We start from the raw sequence: 21,217 nt of genomic DNA, 5'->3' as shown, positions 1-21,217 counted from the left end.
GCAGTAGGATCTGTACATACGATTACTTCTGTGTGTTGGAAACAGTTTATTTAAAGGGCAGCCCAACACATCTATGCAAAGCGTGCCTTGCTAAGGCCTCATCTGAAAGACTTCCGTACAAGAAATTGGCAAGTATTTATTTCATTTGCCTTGCCTCAAAACAAGACAGGATTATGATGATGATCTTGGGTCCAAACCTTTAACTGCAGGGAATATTTAAAATGTGATGCATGGCTCCTTTGTTGGCCCCTGTTCTGTAAAACACAGGACTATCAGACTTCTTTCAGGGTGGGTAGTAGGACTTGTCGTGAGGGGCTAAATGGGCAGTGATTCATTTACAAACCATGGCCACAGCTGCTGAGTCTCAAAAGCTGTACTACTCTTTTGCAAGGGTTGCAAGACTGAGCTAGCAGGCAAAGAATTTAAGGACAAAAAGTGTTAACCACTCCTGTGACATGTAGCTCACCATTTCCTATGAGAGGCGGCAAGGTTGGGGCTTTGGAAGGTGGAACGGGGTTCAGTCTTGGAAGCATTCCGTTAACTTGTTTCAACCTTTCTAATTTCACTTGCTCCATCCATTTGGTCCCTGTCATATTCCTCCTGGCCTGTAAGCCAAGTGCTGTGGTGGCTGTGGAAATGGTAGAGTCCATGATTGGGGTTTCATCGATGACACTGAGGTCTCCTACACTACCACCACTGGTCAGAGTAAGCTCGATCCCATTGTTGGAATAGTTGCTGATGGGGGACTGTTCGCTGCTGCATGTAGACTGACCACCAGGGCTTGGCTGAGATGTCTGTTGGAATGAAGCAAGGAATAAAACGTGAGGATTAAGCAAACAACGTCGACAGAAGCACTTGCAGCAAATGTGGGTCTAAAGGGAGCCACATAAAACTCAACGTAAAGCAAAGTTTAGTGTTAAATGATAACAGTGATCATTCATTAAGAGGCTTTCTAGACTCTAACTGCAGTGAATGCCATTGCAAAACCTGAGATTAACTGCATGAGACATTTATTTCAGTTACTCCCATAACTGCTTCTAGCACTTCATGTCATTCGTGAGCATGTATGTATGGATATGCTACTTCGGGTATGCGCTGCTCCCAGTGGAAGCTGCGGCTCAGCAAACCAAATCAGAATTCAGCCATGTTATGAGGTCTAATTGACACCGCTAGGCTTGCAGCAAGAAATAACCAAGACTCCAACAACACTGGAACTTGGTTTTTTTTAATTAGACTTGTGGCTAAAGAATGTAAGCATTTTCCAAGCCTAAGGCTCATTGTTACGAGCAGCAGCTGTCCTGAAATGTTGGCATGTAATAAAACGGGGAAAAAGCAACAGGGCAAAACCCCCAGTATCATATTATCATCATCCTATGACCCTAGCAGCACTAAGGGCTAACCTATACCTCCTCTTATACCTAACTTATACCACCTCTGCCCTGAATCAAGAAGGTGATGATCTACTGAATCAAACCCTTTATTTCACTAGAATTTAAGATTTTAGATTTAAGAATTCAAGTACACAGTACAAGCTGCTTATCTATGGGGGTATGAACCCACCACAATAGTGGCTTCTTTCTTAAAACAGACAGTGTTCTCTGCTGCTCTAGCAGAATTCTTGCTGTAGGGAAATATGGGCTTGATTTTTTTTTTTTTTTATGCTTGTAAAGTTCTCATAAAAGAATGGTAAAATTTCTCTGACAAACTGAAACACTCTGACAGACTGACAGACAAAACAGACAGCGAGACAGACAGAAGTCTCTGGACATAATATCCCACTGCAGGTTGTATCAGTGGGGCATGCAGTAACATTTTGCTCCCAAGAACAGTTTCATGTAAGTATTTCACTTTCGGGGTTTCTGCTGTGCTTTTTTATATTTTTTTCTGCCAGCCTGTGACTTTTATGCACATTTTACTGACAAATACTAGCTAGAATTTCTGAGGCAGCAGTGACAGCTCTCACTTTTAACATCAGTGATTGAAGACACAGATTCATGGCACTACTGTAGCTTCATATGCCCCTGAGGAGTCCATTAAGATGCAATAACTATTTTATTATTTCTAACTTGAATGATGATATTTAGAATTTATGAGGCCACACTGAGCAAGTTCATTTCCAAACCCTGGTCATGGCAGATTTGGTGACAAGAATAGAAATAACAGTTATTACACAGAGGAGTGTTTGTGCCTCTGGACAATAGCTCCATGCCATATGGAAGAGCAGTAATAGTCAGAAGTCTGTTCTTGTAGCCATGTGTCAAGATCACAGTGAGGCAGGTTACAGAAATAAGAACTGTACTACGGGGAACATACATTTCTAGATGTGCAGTACAGGAAAAAATGGGTATTCTGTCTAGAGGAGACATTTCTGAAGAGATTTCACCAATATAAGCCAGATTTTTCCTATGTCAAGTGTCACAAAATGCTCACAGAACATTACGTTTGGGAATGAGTTTGATGGATTGCACATTACTAAATAAAGGAATGATTGGACAACAGGCAGACGGTTAAAATAAAGACTTAAATAATGTTGCAATGAGAAAAACAGCGGAAAAGTTAAAATGCCCTCACCTTATTACCCACTGTCCTTAGGAAGTTAGAACAAGACATTTAAGAGCATTAGACAGAAAAGACATTGGATTAGTTGGAAAACAGAAAACATATCTTAATTCACACAAGCAATGAAAAGCAGGAAATGCAGAACTATTTTTAGAAGATATTTTTCAGTGAGAAATATTTTAATACTATGCAAGCAATCAGCATTAATACCCCTTTCCTGCAAATCTTATTCATGCTAAAAACATCTACATTCAACAGGCCCCAATAATGCTACAGATTTCCCTAGCTAAGCAAAAGGGGAAGGGGTTTTGCTCCTTTGTAATGTAAGGTGGTTAGCGCCAAAGATGGCAGAGGATCTCCTTTAGACTTCAGCGGGAGTTAACTCTGGGCCCCTGGAAGTTTCCAAATTCAGGATTAATACTTCACAGTTTAGGCGTAAGCCTTAGGCACAATATAGCAGTAACTCGTATTTCAGTGAGTAATCATTTTGAATCGCAGCATGATTAACAGTATGAGCAGAATTCAGAGGACTCATATTTCTAGTCCCCAAGGGTTGGGTCCAGATGACTCGTAGACCCAGATGTGGAAGAGGACAGAGTGACCGCTTTTGGAGAAGATGAATGGCACACAAAATGCAGGCAAATGAAATAACTTCTTTAAGATAGAGTGTGAAAAAATGGAACAAAGTCCTTTTGACATTCAAGCCTATACTGGTTTAATGTAATACATTAAGGTAAAGAGGGAAAAGACCTGCAGCGACTCTTAATTCAGCTCAACTTAGTTAAATTTAAATTAGGTTAACTTGGTGAAGTTAAATTAAGTATCAGATTAACGTAAGAGATCACATCACAATAGAGATCTCATATTATCAAAAGGTCTCGTCCTGTTATTTAAGAATAACAATTTATCCTGCTTCAGTTTGATCCATGACGTGACAACCTCAAGCTCCTAAAATCTGATCATTTTCCCAGGTTCTCCAAAAGTTATCACCATCAATATCATCATTTCAGTCTTTTGGACTTGTCTTTTTTTTGCATTCTGGTTTTGATTCTGCAGGATTCACATTATCTTTCTTCTGTAAATAGTAGAGTGGAAAAACATGCTTTTTTGAAAATGAAAACTGTGATTTTCTCATAATAAGGTGATTCTGAAAGATGGAGCTTTAAGAGAAGCAATTATTATGAGAGTTGCCAACACTGCACTTGCTGCATATTGCACAGATTAGATGTAACCTTCTTATTTGCTATTTCTTAGGCTTTAAAAATATTTTATGATGGAAATGAAAAAGAATAACTCACAAAACCTAACCTTGTGAGCTAGAGTTTATGGGCTTGAGCATTTATTTTATAAAGGGATTATTAACTGGTGGCAAGACGAAAAAGGACAAAGGGAGCAGCATGGTGTATTGCATACCATTGGTTTTTCCGACTTGACTGCTTTCACTTGGAGGCATTCTTCACGCTTTGAGGTAGTGTTGCTGAGGTCCTTCTGCTCACCAATCGCACCCTGAGTCTGATGGCCTGGTGACCGGGTCTGAGAGTGGCTGCCTGGGTCTCTCGGTGGCGGAGGCCTTGGGTGGATATCTCCCCGTTGCTTCTTGGTGACATGCGCCTCCGGGCCATGCACGGTCTTCACATGTTTCCGGAGAGAACTGGGATCTGTGTAGCGCTTTGTGCAGCCCGGTATCTTGCAAACATACGGTTTCTGCCAAGACAGGAAAATCACTTAAATTAGATCTAATTTCGCATGGGACTCCTGAATAGCTCCTTGGAGCACAGCTGATGTTACAGTTATATGCTTTCACAGTGAATTTGTTATCTAATTTATGGTCTCTACAGTGACTGAATCATAGAATTATAGATGGTTTGGGTTGGAAGGGACCTTAAAGATCACCTAGTTCCAAGCCCCTGACACAGGCAGGGACACCTTCCACTAGACCAGGTTGCTCCCAGCCCCGTCCAGCCTGGCCTTGGGCACTGCCAGGGATGGGGCATCCACAGCTGCTCTGGGCAGCCTGTGCCAGCGCCTCGCCACCCTCACAGGGAAGAATTTCTTCCTTATATCTAATCTAAATCTGCCCTCTTTCAGTTTAAAGCCATTACCCCTTGTCCTGTCGAGTTGTGACTGCACACCTAGTCAAACCTATTAATTTCCCTTGGGTTTTATTAACTCGTTGTTATATTCTATTAACCTGTTTTATAACCCATTAATGTCACATAGTTTACAGAGGGCAGAACTTCTCATAATATGAACTGTCACAGCTTCCACTTATCACAGCAGCAGAGTCAACAGAGCTATGGCAATTTATGAAGACTAGCCTAATTTCCTATCTTGTTCACTGCCCTCAGCAGTCTCATACCCTATTTCTAGTATGGCCAGTACCTACTTCTTGACATTCACAGGCAAACAACCCCCTCCAAAACATACTGGGACATTTATTCAGACAGTATTGTCAGAGGAAGCATTTTTTTCCTGGCTCCTTCAGAACACCAGCATGATGTCAAAGCACAGCACACGTACCATGAGCATTTTCACGTCACAGCAACTGCACCGCGAAAATGCACTAGTAGTATTACTGCTACCCGCATAAACCTGCTTCCTTTGTCTGTAAATTTCTCCAGTTCACTAAGCAATGTAGAATAAAGTAAATTTATAGCCTTATAATTTAACAAAGACTTTGGTAAATTTATTTACAGAGGATCAGAAAGAAGAGTGGAGCTCTTCCTAAACACTTTAATTGCCTCAGGAAACAAAGTGTCTTTTACTCCGTTTTATTACTGTATTGTTTCCAAGAAACTACTGATTTAAATTCTTATTTATACTAGCCCTCAAGAAAAAGCAAAGAGAAAAAAAAGAAAAAAGAAAAAGAGACCCTCGTGCCAAGTTCGTCAAAGGGGTTCTCTGTCTGCTTACACATGGCACTCTGGAGCCTTTGACAAATGTAGCTTCTTCATGGATATTGATAAGCCTGAGCCTGCTTCCACTGACATCAGTGGAAAACAACCTCCCATTGACTAGGAGCAAAAATGTTGATCATGAGCAATTTAAAGTTGATGCTGAGCCACTGAAACAGGTTTTCTCAAGATGCTATGGAAGTACAAGTCGGTTCACTCTCTTCTACACGTGTAAGGCATTATCTGCATCAAGACGTGTCAGTTGCTTTTAAATCTAAGTATAGGTTACCTACTTACAACTCAAATAGCACTGCAAGGAACTGCTGAATCGGGTCTGCACTTCTCACAGTATTCACAGCACTCCATCAGCAGGCATTGCCTAAGAGTATTAGCCTGGTTTGTTATGAAGTAATGGTGAAGGAAATTTTTCATTTGCCCTTGCTGTTGCACCTACCAGAAATGATGCGTGGCAGCAAATTTGTCTTGGTGACTTACTGTTAGACACGAAATCCTGACCTGAAAACATCTTTGAGAGGATTTTACTCATCAACTAGGCAACAAACAGATTGGTTCAGACAGTGAACGAAAAAAATTCTCAGTGAGCTATTGGAGAGACTTGGTGAACTTCCTTCTACTTTGGTAACAATTCACAAAACTGCTGCTGGGCTTCAGCCCCATTATTAGGTGGGCTGCTGAGAGCATGCACTGCAGGGACGCATTGAACTCAGACATCTGCAGTGCTCTCTGCTTTACAGAATCACAGAATGGTCAGGATTGGAAGGGACCTCTGGAGATCATCTAGTCCAAACCCCTGCTACAGCAGGTATTCCCTTGTGACTCAAGAGATGCTGCGGTGTCCAGGGGATTGGAAGAAGAGGAATACTCCTGAGATTCTGCCAGCCCCAGCAAATGCCTGTGAGAGACCTGATGCAGCTAGAGAAGGATACAAGCCTTGCAGAAATGGATATAGCTCCTAGCTTCCACGCCACACAGTCACCATGTTGGTATGTCCAGTCCTTCCAGGTTTAGGCTAGAGATGAATGAGTACAGGGACAGGTCAAGGAGGAGAGACTGGGCTCCAAGGTGTGAGACTGAGATGATGTGATTCCCTGTGTAACCTGACATGGTGCAATGAAACAGGGACCAGGCATGAAGATGGTGTGATTCCTGAACGAGGGGCAACAGTAACAGGAAACACACAGTAACAAAGAGATGTTGCGCTGAGAGCCTGGGAGACAGCTGTGACTGCCACAGCTGGTTTGCCTGAGAAAGCTCAAATTCCCTCCACTGCATCCCTGTTCCACAAAGTCTGTTCAGGATGGAAAGAGTGAAATAGCCCAGAGGAGAAGGAGAAGGTGTAACTCAGAACTTACTCAGGGCAACCCACGTTTTCCAGACCCTGAAGACTTCTCCACAGCTCCTTGCCACAGCCAAAAGGATGCTACAAGAGGCTCAGCAACTGCCAGGTGCCACTGCCAGTGCTGGCAAGTGACACACTCCTGCTGCTGGGGCCAGCCCTCCCACTCTGGAGGGCGAGACCATCCCAGCTTTCCAAGGAAACCAGGCGTTGTCCCTGGTTAACAGCCATGTTTCCATTAGACCTCTCCTTCAAACCTATCCTACACTCAATAAAATGACCCACAGCCTCTCTAGGTCCATACGACATGGGAAAGCTTGTGCTGGTAAAAGCCATCTAGAACTTATATTTCTTTCAGGATGCTGAGGGTTGCCCGTCCTCTGGAGGAAATTCCTATGACCACATTGTAAGTCTGTTTGATGCCAAATTTTAGTATTTGTTTCGAGCTGTGCTTGCTTACCTCATTGGAATGAGTCCTGTTTTGGTGCTTGGCTCTGTCGGACGCATTGGAGAAAGCTTTGTTGCAGCCTTCGTGTTCACACACATATGGTTTTTCTCCAGTGTGAGATCTCAAGTGTGTTTTCAAGTTTTCTAGTCTGGAGTAGGCCTTTGTACAACCTTCAAACTGCAGACAAGAAGTAAGTCTGGATTAATTTTAATCTTTGGACTTGCAGGAAGCGGTAAAAGCTGACCTACAGAAGTTTAGAAACTTCCCAAGCCTTCACAACCTTGCCCAGTGTAATTCTGTTTTGGCTTGTTGGGTTTAAATTTTACCCAGGCAAACCCCATCACAGCTCAAGTCAAAATGCTTATGAAGGATAATGTAAATCTCTCATAGGACAGCACAGTACTTGTGTACTTCGTCTAAGACAGAAATCTACTGCAAAGTAATTAGAAGGCTGGTGGCCAGCAATAATACCCAGGTCTGTAAAAGAAAATGCTTTTAAATAATCAAGCAAACTGAGCTCTGTTTAATAATGCCTTTTGGGGCTTCTTTGCACATTAAACTTGAGGAAGTGGGCCAAATTTTCCAGTGAATCACCACTCCTAAAGCTCTTGTCATCTGGGTGAGCCGGATAAAAAAGCAGACACGGTCGTCTCTTCTCCAGCAAACATCTGACAGACAAGAGAACAGAGAATGCAGCGTGTACACTGCTCTGCTCGCTGCACAGCCCCAGCTCCCCCATCTGAGCCTGGAGCTCAGCCCCCGTTACTCACAGTGCATTTGTGTGGCTTTTCCCCTGTATGTCTCCTCATGTGGACCACCAGCATATACTGGGCTTTGAATGGTTTCTGCTCCCGGGAACAGTCCAGCCATCGGCACACGAACTCTTTCTTCTCACCGTGTATATGGTCATTGTTTATGTGCTGTTTGGATAGAAGAGGGATTACAGCTTAATGGAAACGTAACATCGCCATCAGCCTTGCTGCGGCTTTGCACTGGAACAGCACCAGCGGCTCAGGTGTGAACCAGGATCCCACAGTACTGAAAGAGTGAGGAGACCGTCCGCGCTCCAAAGCGATCGTGGGGTTCAAATTCATTGGAAGTCCATTAAGGCCCGTGAATTTGTTTCTACTGACATCAACAGGCTTTGGATCAGGCCTCAGGGATACAGGCTGTTAAACAGACCCTGGATAATCTCATGCACGGCACCACTTGCGTGATTCACATTGAGCAATGCCTTTGCAGATCAGGGAAGCCGTACCTAAGTGCCACTCAGCACAAACAAGGTTTGCAAAACCAGGCCTTGAGAAACACATCCCCCAGCCTGAAAAATCACCAGGTCTGCTAAACCAAGTTTCCACCAAAGCTTTTAAACTCGCTCCCCGCTACTGGTATTTGCTTTCAGTCAATGTACTGGGTTAGCGTGCACATTGTGGTGGGGGAAACAAAACCCTACACACTGCAGTAACAAAACCCGCCGAGCGGCGAGGCATCCCCCAAGCCGGCTTTTGCCATTGCCATGGTCGGCTCTCTGGGGGCGACACCTTCTTGCCTGGCCTGTTGACACACATGCATGTGCCTTGCTGTGATCAGTGTCACCTGCCTGAGTGTATCCAGAGGCAGGCCAGGGCTGTGTACCCTTTACTCTTCCAGAAAAGCAGCTTGCTCTGTTCCCTTCACTAAGATCCAGTCCAGCAGAGCACTGGAATATGGATTTAATTTGCGCTGATTGTCCTCCTGAGCACAAACGGCCAGACCCATCAAAAAACTTGATTTTTTTCAAGGTTTAACTGTTTGAATTTTTTTGCACAGATTCAGAAAACAACAAAAGCACCCTACACCTTGGCTTTCAAGTTTATGAAGGCTGGAATTTCAGCAGGAGGTACCAGACTCATCCTTGCTGACTCTGGGAGAAACCCTGCCTCAGAGACTTCCCCACTGCTGCACTTTCTACCACACCTCGCTGGCTGTGCCACTAGATGGCCGCATTTCTCAGCAAATGCGATTATTTCCATTAAGGTACGAGACAAAATCCTTCCAGAGTTTGTATTTGATCACAGCACAGAGATGAAATCTGTATCTACTCTGTAAGTAGCTCACAGAAAAAGCCAGCCATACGGAAACTCAGTAGTTCATACTGGAACACAAAGAAGATAATCCTGATCTTTTCTGAAGTCCTGAAAACAATCAGAAAACCAAAAAAAATCAGTTATGTTCATAATTATGTGGCATCATCATGGCAAACAGATGTGCACCGCCTGTAAAAGATGACTGCGCTTTTTCTGAAACTTTATTGCCATTTCTTAAAAGTTGTGATGGGGTGCAGAGCGCATGAACAAAGCAGATGTGCTGGACAACGTACAACATGTAATCTGCAGGAGTTTATGTTTCAAGTGCAGGTCTCAAGTCCGTCCATGACACACATGCTTGTACCAAATGTGTACAGATGTCCTGTGCTGCGAAATGGCATCGCAAGGGTACAACAAGGTTAACGTGCACTCTTCTTTGCCAAAAGAGAAAGAAGTAATAGGACAAAAATCAATGCATTCAAGTAATTCGTGGCCAAATCCTTCTGTAAACATTACAGACAGTGAGTTATTTGGTTAAACCTACACAGGCACGAGGGAAATGAAAACTGAGTGTGTGACACAGGCTTTATAATTGATACAAAAACTTCAAGGCTGGTTCAATCAGTTCACAATAGCACCTCCCTTTACCTCCCACTGTGTGGCCACTCAGGCACCAAGGATGCTCTTTCAGAGGAATTCTCCACAGGACACTTTTTCTCTTTGTCCCTGCAAATGAGCTTGCTCCTTGCTCTCCAGACCTCTAGCCTTTATCAGCGTGAGCATCCTCTAAAACTGGCCTTTCTCATGGGTGTAAAGCTCCCTTCCTCACTCCCTCCCCAGCCCAGGCTCCCTGCAGCAGTGACAAAGCTTTGCCCAGGATGGTGGCTTAATCATTTGCCTCTCTCGGTCACTCCACTGGCTCACCTGTCCGGTGTCTTTTGATCACCCTCAGGTCACCGCACAACGGGTCCCTCCACACCCATCTGCCCTGCTCTCTTCTCCTGTCACTCCTTTTTGACTCCCTCTGCTTTTCCTACAATCAAACCCCTCTTTGTGCTGTTTTCTCTCATTGCTCTGATGCTTCAGGCGGTGGCCTCCTAGAGCTCACCTGCAAAGCCATCTTGTTCTCTTTCAGCCCCTCTGAGGATCTTCGCCTTCAGGTAAAGCCTAGAAGAAACGAGCCCATGACATTGTCTGCTAATCTAGGTAATTTCTTTAGCTCTCAGGTAAGCCACTCAACTGCTTTTTGCAGAGGGGCAATATTTTAGCAGACCTATAAACGTGCTCAAATATCAGAAGGCTGGTTTTCAAGAAGGCGCTTGCTAGGCATTACATCAGCACACGTCAGAGGCCAACAGCAGAAGCCAGCAGTGCTCCCGGATAAGGAGATTCACAGCATTTGCAACCCCAACCAAGTTATAATTCAAATCAAGTTGTGATATGAAAATGATCAGTCATCTGCTATGGACACATAGGCAGAACTATAAAAACACAAAACAGGAGCTAACTACACCGGGATTTTTTATCATTATCATTTGGCAGAAACAATGCGCAATATTTACAACATGTTTAAAAGACGAATGAGGTCTCACTGCAACCAGCAGCAATTAGAAAAGTTCAGAAGTTTGTGAACTCTGGCATTCAGGTTCTTTGACTCAGACAGATAATTACCTTTGGATTTTGCACGGTGTTTTTGGCTCCCTGGTCTCTATTATGAGAGGGAATGAATAGTTTTGAGCTTGTAAAACAAAGAACAGTCAGGAATAAGAGTATTATGCAAAGCAGAAGCTTTGGTACAGTACAATAAGGATTTATAGGGTTTCAATTTATAATCTGTTTGTAACCTTATTACACCCATGAAATGTCAAATTCCAGGGACTAGATCAGAAGGATTTTTTTTTTCCTGGTGAAATTGAATTTTGATGCAGTTTCAGGGTGTGAAAAGGCTTTTCGTTTAATTTGGTAGGCCCAAACCTGCAAGTTTTACTTATGTTCGTAATCCTTATTACAGTAAATAGGCGCATGAAAGCCAACGATATTACTCCCTAGTGCCAGGTTTGCTAACATAAGGCTCTGAAGCACCAGCTCTGTATTAAGAATTTCTGACCTGAAAAAAAAAAGCCCCCATTAAAAGCTGAATTCTACTAGCTATCTCCCATTGCACACGGCTCCAAAAAGCTGCTAAACAGGGGTCATTTGCAGAATAGCAGTCACTTTCATGCCACTTCAATACTCATTACCAAACCTCAGTCTGTCCTGGCTCATTTTCTTTTCTTTAAAAAATATTACTATTATCCTTCAGGTCCAAAATACCTTAACATTAACAGAGGGAGCTGACCTAAATACTGATTTTGGTCTCAGAACGCCCTGGCTTTGAAGAAGGAAGTTCTGAGGTGGATTTCAGTTCCAGAGCAAAATAAGCCACCAAATTCAGTGAAATCAAGGCTGAAGTTAGCCTGCCATCTCTACTGGGGAAGCTCAAAACCCAGAGGTAATGGAGAGCACAACCTGCAGAGTCCTGGAAGCATAGATGCTTACATGGCAAGAAATATTATTTTAAAAAGGGAACACCTTAAATCATACATGTTCTTATATAATCAATGCACACCGTATGTGCTGCTCCAAGATGATGTGAGATGATGCTGGAGGTAGGATTTGCAATAATCTTAGTGTTCCGTTTTCCTCCTCCACAGGTCTTTTGGAAGAAATCCTAAGCATACCCTAACTGGCTGCTTGGTACCCATTAGCTATTCAGTACATAAACAAAGGCCAAATGTGCTCTCACAGTAGTTACACAGCTGGAAGAAAGCCTCTCCATACCAGAAGAATGAGTTAGGAACAACAGAAAAAGAATGACTGTCACCTGCAACTGAGATTGCATGTGAAAGGAAAGAGTTATTTGGTGGATAAAGCAGAAACATTGGGAAAATCTCCCGATTCTGCTTGCTAACCTAGACACACTACCCTAGCATATGCTAGGAGAAAACTGGGAAAAGACCATCTTGTATTGGTATAATGTGGTAAGTTAGTGGCACAGCAGAAGGCGTATCACCATTGCCAAAAACTGGTTTCATTTCAATTATACAATGACAGTTTCAGACTTTTACCTTCTCACAGGTATTTCCCTGCATTTTAAAAATTTAAAAAGGAGGTGCTAAATAACTTCCCAGTAAATCTCACTACCGACATCAAGCAGAAGCAGCATTTAAGCCATCTTCGAGCACAACCTCCTCCTGGACTGCACTCCCACAGAAAGTCCCTCAACCCAGCAGAGCTGCTGCATTTCCTGCGTAGCAGAGGACGTGTGCATCTGCGCAGAGGCATCACCGCGGGACAGCTGCTAAACACAGCTCATCCCGCAGCTGCACAAGGGAGTCACAGAGCCCACAGGCTGCAGATAGGAAATGTGCACAGATTGTGTCCGGCAGTAACAGACTGGATAGCTCTGAGGCTGGTTTGGAAGGGATTAGCTGTCCCTGACCCATAAGTCCTCTTAAATAAATAAGGGAACATTCTTATTTATGTGTTTTGCATAGGAGATGCAGGTTTGTCCTTAAGCCCACATACAGTTAGAAATAGGAGGAGGGTTCCTGGTCATCAGGCCCATCCCTTGCTGTGGCAAGTCCTGCTATACGTAATCCCGGTCATGAACGGGGCAAGCTTCATCTTCTAAGTACGTTGGTGATCTGTTCCCTCTGCTCCCAGTGGAAGGCTCTTCTAGGAACTCACGCCTCTGCTGGTTAGGAACTGATTTCTGGCTTTGATTTATTCACAGCCAATTTATATTCATTTGTTCTCATGCCAACACTATCCTTTAGCTTAAACAGCTCCGCTTCCCTGCATGGTGTTTATTTCGTTCCCTCCCCCACCCCAACTAACTGACAGAGAACACTTTCCTCTCTGCCTTCATTTCATGGATTAAAGAAGTTGACTCCTCATCTCCTCTAGGCTGCCAAGTCCTCATTCCCCCTCTTACCTGGCTTTGGCTTGGGGTATGGAAGTCTCTGTGTCCTACCTGTCATTTTGTTCTCAGGTTCCTCATTTCCACTTCCAGGGCTGTGTTAGTCCACCCCTCCTCAACTGTCCTCTCAGCCCTCCTCTTCACCTGCTCTAGTACAACTTCAACCTTCTCAACCAGAATAGCATGAAGTACACCAGAGCTTGCCAAACTTGGGGTAACAAAACTCAAACCTCCTTGTCCTCGCTTAGGTGTAAGTACAGGTCAGTCCTTTGCTTTGGACTTGAGACCGTTACCAAAGCACCCGTGTACCTCATGGCTTGTGAATGTACCCCTGCTACCAACAAATCTTGGGAAATAGTATCTACTGCTACGGCCACAGCTGAGGTAGAGACTTAAGACCCAGAAAAGCTAAATCCCACACGCATAGAAGCATTTAGGTCTTTGATTCCCCACTAGAATTAGTCACTTGTTCATGAGTGGTGTGCATACTTTTGAGGTTCTTGACCCACACAGCTTCCTGAGATATCAGAGTGACTGTAAAAAGAGTATCAGCATTCAGAAGAGTGACAGGGTGGCACTTACGGCAGTATCCATGCTCGCCTGCTCCCCAAGGGATGCAATCCAGAGCTCATCACTGCTCCTCGCTACCATTTTAGGTAGTCAGGCAACTAAAAGATGACATCAGGCAGACCTCCCTACCATCTCATTAACATCTCGATAAAGATTAACTCCATGATCCACAGCAAGATGGACAGACAAAAGCTTTGTAAAGAAGCCAGGATATAAAGGAGGTCCTGGTGAGGCAGGAAATATCCTGTGACAATAGAAATCCCATTGTGAGGAGGAAAAAAACCCTGCGTCTCTGTGGAGTGAAATCCCCAGCAGACTTTTAGGACACATTCCAATCACTGCAATTGAGTCTCTCTCTAACCTCTGTGACTCTCCGTTAGAACAATGCATGCATTTTAATTTCCTCTTATCTGCCGGCAAATAGGTATGGATCCTGTCTGTCCTTTCCCTCCTAAAGGTCATTTGCAGGCACATCCTGGCCAAACAACCACGAGAGACTAATGTCTCCTCACTGTTGCACAAGTCAAGAGTCTGATTTTGACCTCACGTCCTTAGGGTGGCATAAGTACTTAAGCCATTTTTAGTTCCCGAGACGGAAGAAGCACTTAAGCTGCTTTAAACCTTTACCGTGGCATAAATGCTTAAGCTGGTTGCAGTTCCGAAAGCTAAGTCAAAGCTATAGCTATACATGAAGAACTTGGCACCTCTCCATAGACACATGACTGTGGAGAAGCTCAGATAACTATCTCCACCCCTGCTTCCTTTCCTTTGGATGCATTTATTATTATTCCATTAGAGTTCTTGCGGCTGTCTTGCATACTTTACGGAAGACTTAAGAAATGCTGTTGTGACAGATCTCTGCTAATGCTGATTAGCAACATGACAATTTATACAATCTGCTGATCTGGCCCAAAGCAGGTCAGTGCCTTGATAGTCTTGACACTTTTGCTGAAATGGAATACCCACAGTTAAAATCAGCTGGATCTTAAAAGCACTGCATGGCAATTTCCTCTGTGTATAATGAAGGCACTAAATACTCTGTCTGCATGTTGCACTCCTCACCTCACTGTGTTTGATCTTGTCATTCAATCTCAATACTTAATTTTCAAAGTTTTCCACTATTAACAAAAGAAGTTCCCCACTCCCCCTAGATTTGGTCATGACTGTAAACCTAAATGAGGACTAGTGGTGTACCACATGTCAGTAATCAGATCTTTTGGGGTTACATGTGAGAGAGAGAGAGAGAGAGAGAGAGAGAGAGGAGTGTGGCTTTTAACAGTGTAAAAAAATACGTACTGCAAATCTTTGTAACTCCAGTGTGACTGAAAAGTTTTTACTCATTCAGAAAAGAAAAATCAAATCACTGTATAAAGTAAGTTACAGTCAAAAAGATGGGTATTTCAAAAAGGAGTGAAGTACGTGGAAATTAGGAAATATAACTTGCATTACTTTAAAAACTTAATATATGAACTCTGTATCTGTGAGTGTTAATACTTAATTATAAGAAAAAAAAATTAGACCTCAGCACTCCAGCTGAATTAAATCTTGAAGCTTATTTATTACTGTGCCCTTCTGGATTCCCATCTCTGTCCCTTGAGAACTGGCAATAGCAGTCAATGAAAAAAGGTAGGGATCAAAATTAGAAGCCCAAGTCAACTGGAAAATAATGATGATTTATAACTTGAGACAGCCCATGGAAGAGGGCTGACAGGCACAGGAGAAGGGCAGCATGGAAACCAACAGCTGGAAGAGAGGATGGAAACATTAAGAAAGGAGGTAAGTGGTGGGTAGGGGGCATCACATCACGTCCTGGAGGTGCTGAGACATTGTGTGGCTCTGCTCTGTAGCAGCTCATCACCTTTTCTTAGCAAGATGTTGCTGTACTTCCCCTTTCACCGCCTCGATAGCTTACAAACTGCTTATTCACTTGCCTGGGTCCAAAGAGCTTGGGTTAATCTGCCTGTTTTGACTCCAACATCCGAGGGAGAATTCCCACACGAAGGGCAGTCTGAGGGGAACCTTGGAGATGTTGCAACAAACATTTGGGGTCAAACAGTTGTCTTGGGCCAGCACAGCTGCCACCTCAAGAAGATCGGGTTTATAGTCAGATTTAAAAATGTATTAAAGACCTGGGGTCAGTGCAACACAAGGAATGAGTTTGTTCTTGTCTCATGGGGCATACGAGTTTGGAAGCAAGGAATGCACAAGACTGAGAGTGGTCAAACTAATAATAACTCATGAACATTTGCATTTTGTGGAGTTTACTAAAAGCCTGAGCAGGAGACATCTTTTTGTCTCAAATGCTGTTTAACCAAGCCATGGTGAATCAAACTATTTTTTCACCTATGGGCTTGGAGGAGTCTTGTTCTCTAAACATGAAACTGTATTAGTAATAAACAGGAATACGCTAATTCAAAGGACATAACCCAGCATGACTGCTTTCTTCTCCTCTCCCTGTTTCAGCTGAAAATATAGGTCTGGTTTCTTTTCATCTCTCTGCACTAACAGCAGCAATAAAAGTTCTCGATCCTCAAGTTAAAAAAAACGTTTTCCTTCTGCTTCTCCTTTTGCTCTCCTGCAATAAATTCTGCAGTTGTCTTCATTGCCTATCAATAGGTTAAACATATCCAACTTGCATGTTTAAATGCTAAAGACAGAGAAGTCCCCAAGGATACGTCAACCATTGGCTCTTGTACAAAGAAAATACTGTATTTTGCTCAGAAGAGCTTTCTGTGGCAATTTAAACACAGTGAGACAGACACAATATCCTGGAGAGAGGAAAACCTGCCTTATTACATTCCTGACCCAAGAGAAAGGATCTGCCCTTAGGACATAAAGGGAATCAGTGGGGGGGGTGGGGAAGAGAAAAGTTATCTAATCCTAAAAATAAAGAAGCGGTTCATAATACAGCATGACATTCTTTTAATCTCTGATATAGTAGTTATACAGTATGGATGTGATATAATACCAACAGGGCAAACACAGCTTGCTTGTCAGGCTGGGAACCGACTCCCTCAGCCTCTATCTATGTTTCCAGGTTTTGGACAGCTTTTTGGTAGGCTTTGGGATAGTCTGTGGAGGGAATGGAACTTATGGGACATTGCAGGGATTCTTTCCCAATAAGATCACATCTTGTTCTTGTTTCATTTAATATACATATATTCATGTATACAGTACAGTTAAGTCTGTTAGCGGCAAAAAGCAGCTCCATCAAGGGCAATGTTTTACAGCTCTCCCTTGATTTCCTGTGTAAGAGCAGGCAGCTATAAAGCAGCAGGCAGAAATTGCATCTTTGTTTCCTAAACCTGGAAATTTAATAAATGAGATTCTGCCAGAACATCAACATAAATGTTGTGGACATTAATCATTCCACTTTTACAGTGGTAGGAAAGATGTTTTGATGACTCTCAGCTTTGTTTCTTTTCTGATGTTCTTTTCCATAACTCTGTCTAAAATCAAGTGCCATCTCTTTCTTGAAGGTTGCATTCTTGTATCACTAGCTGGCAGGTTAATAGGTGAAGGTGGTACACTACAGGAATTCCAGCTGTCTCTACTCTTTTTTATTTTCCAAATATATGGAAATCATTTTTCAATGTGTGCTGCTGTGATAACTGGGCTTTGCCAGTTGCTCCAGCACTGATGCTCTGCCTCGCATTTGCCCCTTAGCTCAAGCAAGGTATCATGGCTTCTATACTTCATAATGTTACGAGGAAAAAAAAAAAAAAAAAAAAGCTCCGCCTCTCCCTTCAACCACCTGAATCTGTGACCTGCCCAAGGACAGGGCTAATTGCATTTGTGTCATACAAGAGAAGTGAAGGAAATGAAAGGGAAAACCATGAACCTGGTGCTCAAATGTACTGTTCTCAAATGGGGGCGTTTTGGTTATGTCTCTGCCCTCCAAGGGTGTGCCCTGCTCTCCTGCTCAAGCAGGGAAAGATGCAACAGGGTTACCATGAGGATGACTAAGTTCTCTGAGTGCTGGGATGAAGGAGCTTGTAGGGAAGTGCTCCCACACTGCCCCCGGAAGAGTACGAGGGGCCAACTGGCATTTCTGCCAGCCACCTTCTCCTACCATCACCTGCCCTCCCGGCTGCCCCTGCCACGATGTGCTCCAGGACACAACTCCTGCTGCTTGGATTAGCGTTCTCTGCATCACTGCGTGGATGCTGGTAAACTCCCCCACCTTCCACTCACTCCGGAATCTTTTTTGGTGCAAACCATGTGTGTTTGGTACCACAGTTTGAGAGCTGTGCTGAGCATGTAACTGCTGTGCTAAGAGCAAGAAAGCCTTTTGCTGGCGGGTAATCCCTCTTGGGAAAGGCAACCTGACAGGTAGTACCAGTACCCCATTACAACTCGCACCTTCACCAAGACTTCAGCAATGCACGGAAATTAATTTAAGAAAAATAATCTTACATATCTGTGTTTGGCTTGCTTTTTTTTTTTTTTATGCTTTTCATATTCAGGTCCCCAAATTACTCCCACATTTTACCTCTCTTCTGTGTAAACGTCACATGAGAAAAATCTAGGTCATTTGGTGCCTAAACCAAAAGACCCAAGACAAAGTAGCAAGGAGAAAAACAGAGGGAGAAAGAAGTCAGCTGAAGTATGCACCAGTGATAGAGAACTCAAAATTGGCTCAAAAGGCCAGGGCTGGAAGATGAGACTGAACAAAGGCTGCTTGCTGAAGTGTTTAAGACCCGCTGCTGACAAAGTGATGAAACTGTGATGTCGGCCTTAAGGATGCAGTAGTCACCAAAGGTGGTCTTCTCCCAAATCCTATACCTTAGCTCTGCACTGATGATCTTCAGCCTGTTCTGCCTCTTTTCCTGCCTTCTTTCTGCATATCACGTGTGCACAAGCTCTCCCCACAGGCTGAGAGCTGGCTACAGGCAGCAGTGCTACAGCTTGGGATGCAGGAAGGATTCCTGCTTTCAGGAAACAGCTCTACAGCATGAGTGCAAGGAAGTGCAATGCCTGTTTGTGCCATAAGTTCACAAGAGAGGAGATACTCATTGCTAAGAGTTCCACATTCCTCACAAATCTATTACACGCTCCTCTCTCAACCTAGTCAAAGCAGTAGTGCACAAACAAGGGCAGGGATTTTCTTAAGTTGGATGGGGAAGAGGGTACAGTTCAGCCTGAAACTAAACATCTGCCCTTGACCAGGTCCAAGATTACCAGTGACTGTTGCCTAGAAAATGCACTGTGTGGTACCTTCTAGGAGTGACCGATATATGGAAGAAGCAAAACCATCTGACGCTCAGCTTCAAAATTTTCTGCTTCATGATCTTTGCATTTAGGGATCAAAATTGATTTTATATGCAACTGCTACAGAATTTCCAGGAAAACCAAGTTAGACCCCATTAAAACTCCCTCACAGGCAGTGAGCAATGGCTGCTGACTTCTTTACAAATCTGAACCCACATACAGCTGTGTACAACCTTTAACAAACACATACATGAAAACCAGACCTTACCTTGAAAAAAAACAAACAAACAAAAAAACCCCAGAACCTGAACAGTCCAGTACTTAGCACTGCTACAGATGTTAGTGTAACACACTTAAAAGTACATATTCTATCTGTATTTTTCTCACCGGCAAAAAAAGACCACAGAATGCCAGCACATTCGATAAGGAAGTCATCATAAAAAGGCATTAAAATAAGGAATTTCATCTTATTTGTGAAAATACCATCGTGTGCAAGAAGCACACTAGCACACACGAGACGGAAGAACTAAATACTTCGGATGTTTTCCCACATGGCTGCAGAAGACAAAAATCTATAGGCCTCCTTCCTGCCACCATAACTCATCTGACTTCAATGGAAATCAGACCTGCTGTATATATTAAAGCTGAAATTAACTATTCTCCCTCCATATTGTTTGGGTTTGATAAATTCCAGCCATTGCTCCTAGCCAAGATGAGTAGATCTTGATTCTGTTCACTGCTCTGCTGGCACAGGCTCTTACGGCAGCCTGGAGCCCGTTAAATTTGATCGGGTCCGAATGCACCAAGCTCTCTGCAAGAGCGGGGATTTAGCATCTCTTGCAGTTAGTTATTGAGCTGTGGGCTCAAACCACACTCAAAGTAGTAATATTTTCCTTTAAAATAGGGCATGTTCACAAGAAAATAAAATGCAAAGAGATTTCTAATCTTTACATTCCACAGCACAGACCAGACTGGTGGAGCCAAGAAATAAATGCTCAACAGTAAAGATGCCTAAAGCAGAAAAAAGTGGAAGTAGGAAGGTACCCAGCAAAATATCCCAACAACTGTGCTGCACCAAATGAATATATAAAGTCAGAGCTGTTTTATAAACATTGTATGGCTTTAATGACAAAAATCTGTTAAAATTTATACTGCCTTTCAGTGCATGGGCTTGGAAACGCACTGCAAGCAGGTTAGTACGAACAGGCTCTTTGAGTTAAAATGTAACCATATATTACAGCAGCTTTATATCATTTTATATTAGGAGAGACAAACCGCTTAATCCCATGAGCCAACTTACTTACAAATCTATGAAAGGCTATAGCAAGCTAGAATATGGAAATGCTAAAAAGTACCATTTCAACAACTTTTTGAAGTCTTCCGAAGTCCCAGGTTGATACAACTGGTCACCTATCTATGCAGAAGGATTAGCAAAATAGTTATCCCTTACAAAAAAACCCCCAACCATTGCCTCCTTTTACTGAAAATCCTATGCTCCTAAAGGGGCAAAATAGCAAGATAAATGTCAGACAATTAAACAGGATCTGCTCTTCGGGGTGTATGAAGCATATAGCCATTAACACTAAGCACATAGACAGGACTTGCAGAACAACATGCACTTCATCTAGTTCAGCCTTGGACCAGATGATTTTGTAAAACCGTGTGCTTTCTTCTGCTTTTAGTACTTTGTTAATGATTACAGCACACCTAAGACTGAACCACCTAAAATGAAAGAGAAGATACCCCTCAGCAGGATCTTCCTGTGTAAATCAATCGGAGAGCCTTTAGCCTTTAATTTTTTTTAAAGAGTCCTACGCTTACCACATGGACACATTCAAATTGCCTGTATGATAAAAATACCAATGCTTTGTCCACAGAAAAAGACTGTTGAATAGCAGGATTTTTTTCAATAAATGCGCTTAGTGTCTCCTTATATATAACCTAAGAAAGCTGCTTTTCAGATGGAGATAAGGCCTGATCCACCTTTTGCAATGAAATGCACACACAAAACCCCTAAGAAATCTGGGAATCTAGTGACTTAAAAACACACAACACTTTTCACCGAAACTACAAAGAAAAATTATGGCAGTGATAAGCGTTACCAAAATCTTTACTAGGTGATGTATGTTTTAACGTTTGTTTCATCACAGA

The 21,217-nt window shown here is 43.0% G+C and overlaps 1 protein-coding gene across 2 annotated transcripts in view; it reads right to left on the bottom strand.

The window, feature by feature from the left end:
- The window catches only part of GLI3 (GLI family zinc finger 3), a 215,560-nt gene that overhangs the window by 7,561 nt on the left and 186,782 nt on the right, over window positions 1-21,217 (bottom strand). For both annotated transcript variants that reach the window (XM_037386917.1, XM_037386918.1), the window contains exons 11-14: window positions 8,029-8,178; window positions 7,271-7,435; window positions 3,973-4,263; window positions 467-794 (exon numbers count right to left, since the gene is read on the bottom strand). In XM_037386917.1, coding sequence (XP_037242814.1) covers window positions 467-794; window positions 3,973-4,263; window positions 7,271-7,435; window positions 8,029-8,178 — 934 coding nt within the window. The remainder of the gene's footprint in view (window positions 1-466; window positions 795-3,972; window positions 4,264-7,270; window positions 7,436-8,028; window positions 8,179-21,217) is intronic.

This window comes from Falco rusticolus, chromosome 4, assembly GCF_015220075.1.
Source record: "Falco rusticolus isolate bFalRus1 chromosome 4, bFalRus1.pri, whole genome shotgun sequence".
NCBI classification, from domain to species: Eukaryota; Metazoa; Chordata; class Aves; order Falconiformes; family Falconidae; genus Falco; species Falco rusticolus.
This window is presented reverse-complemented; position numbering and strand designations above follow the sequence as displayed.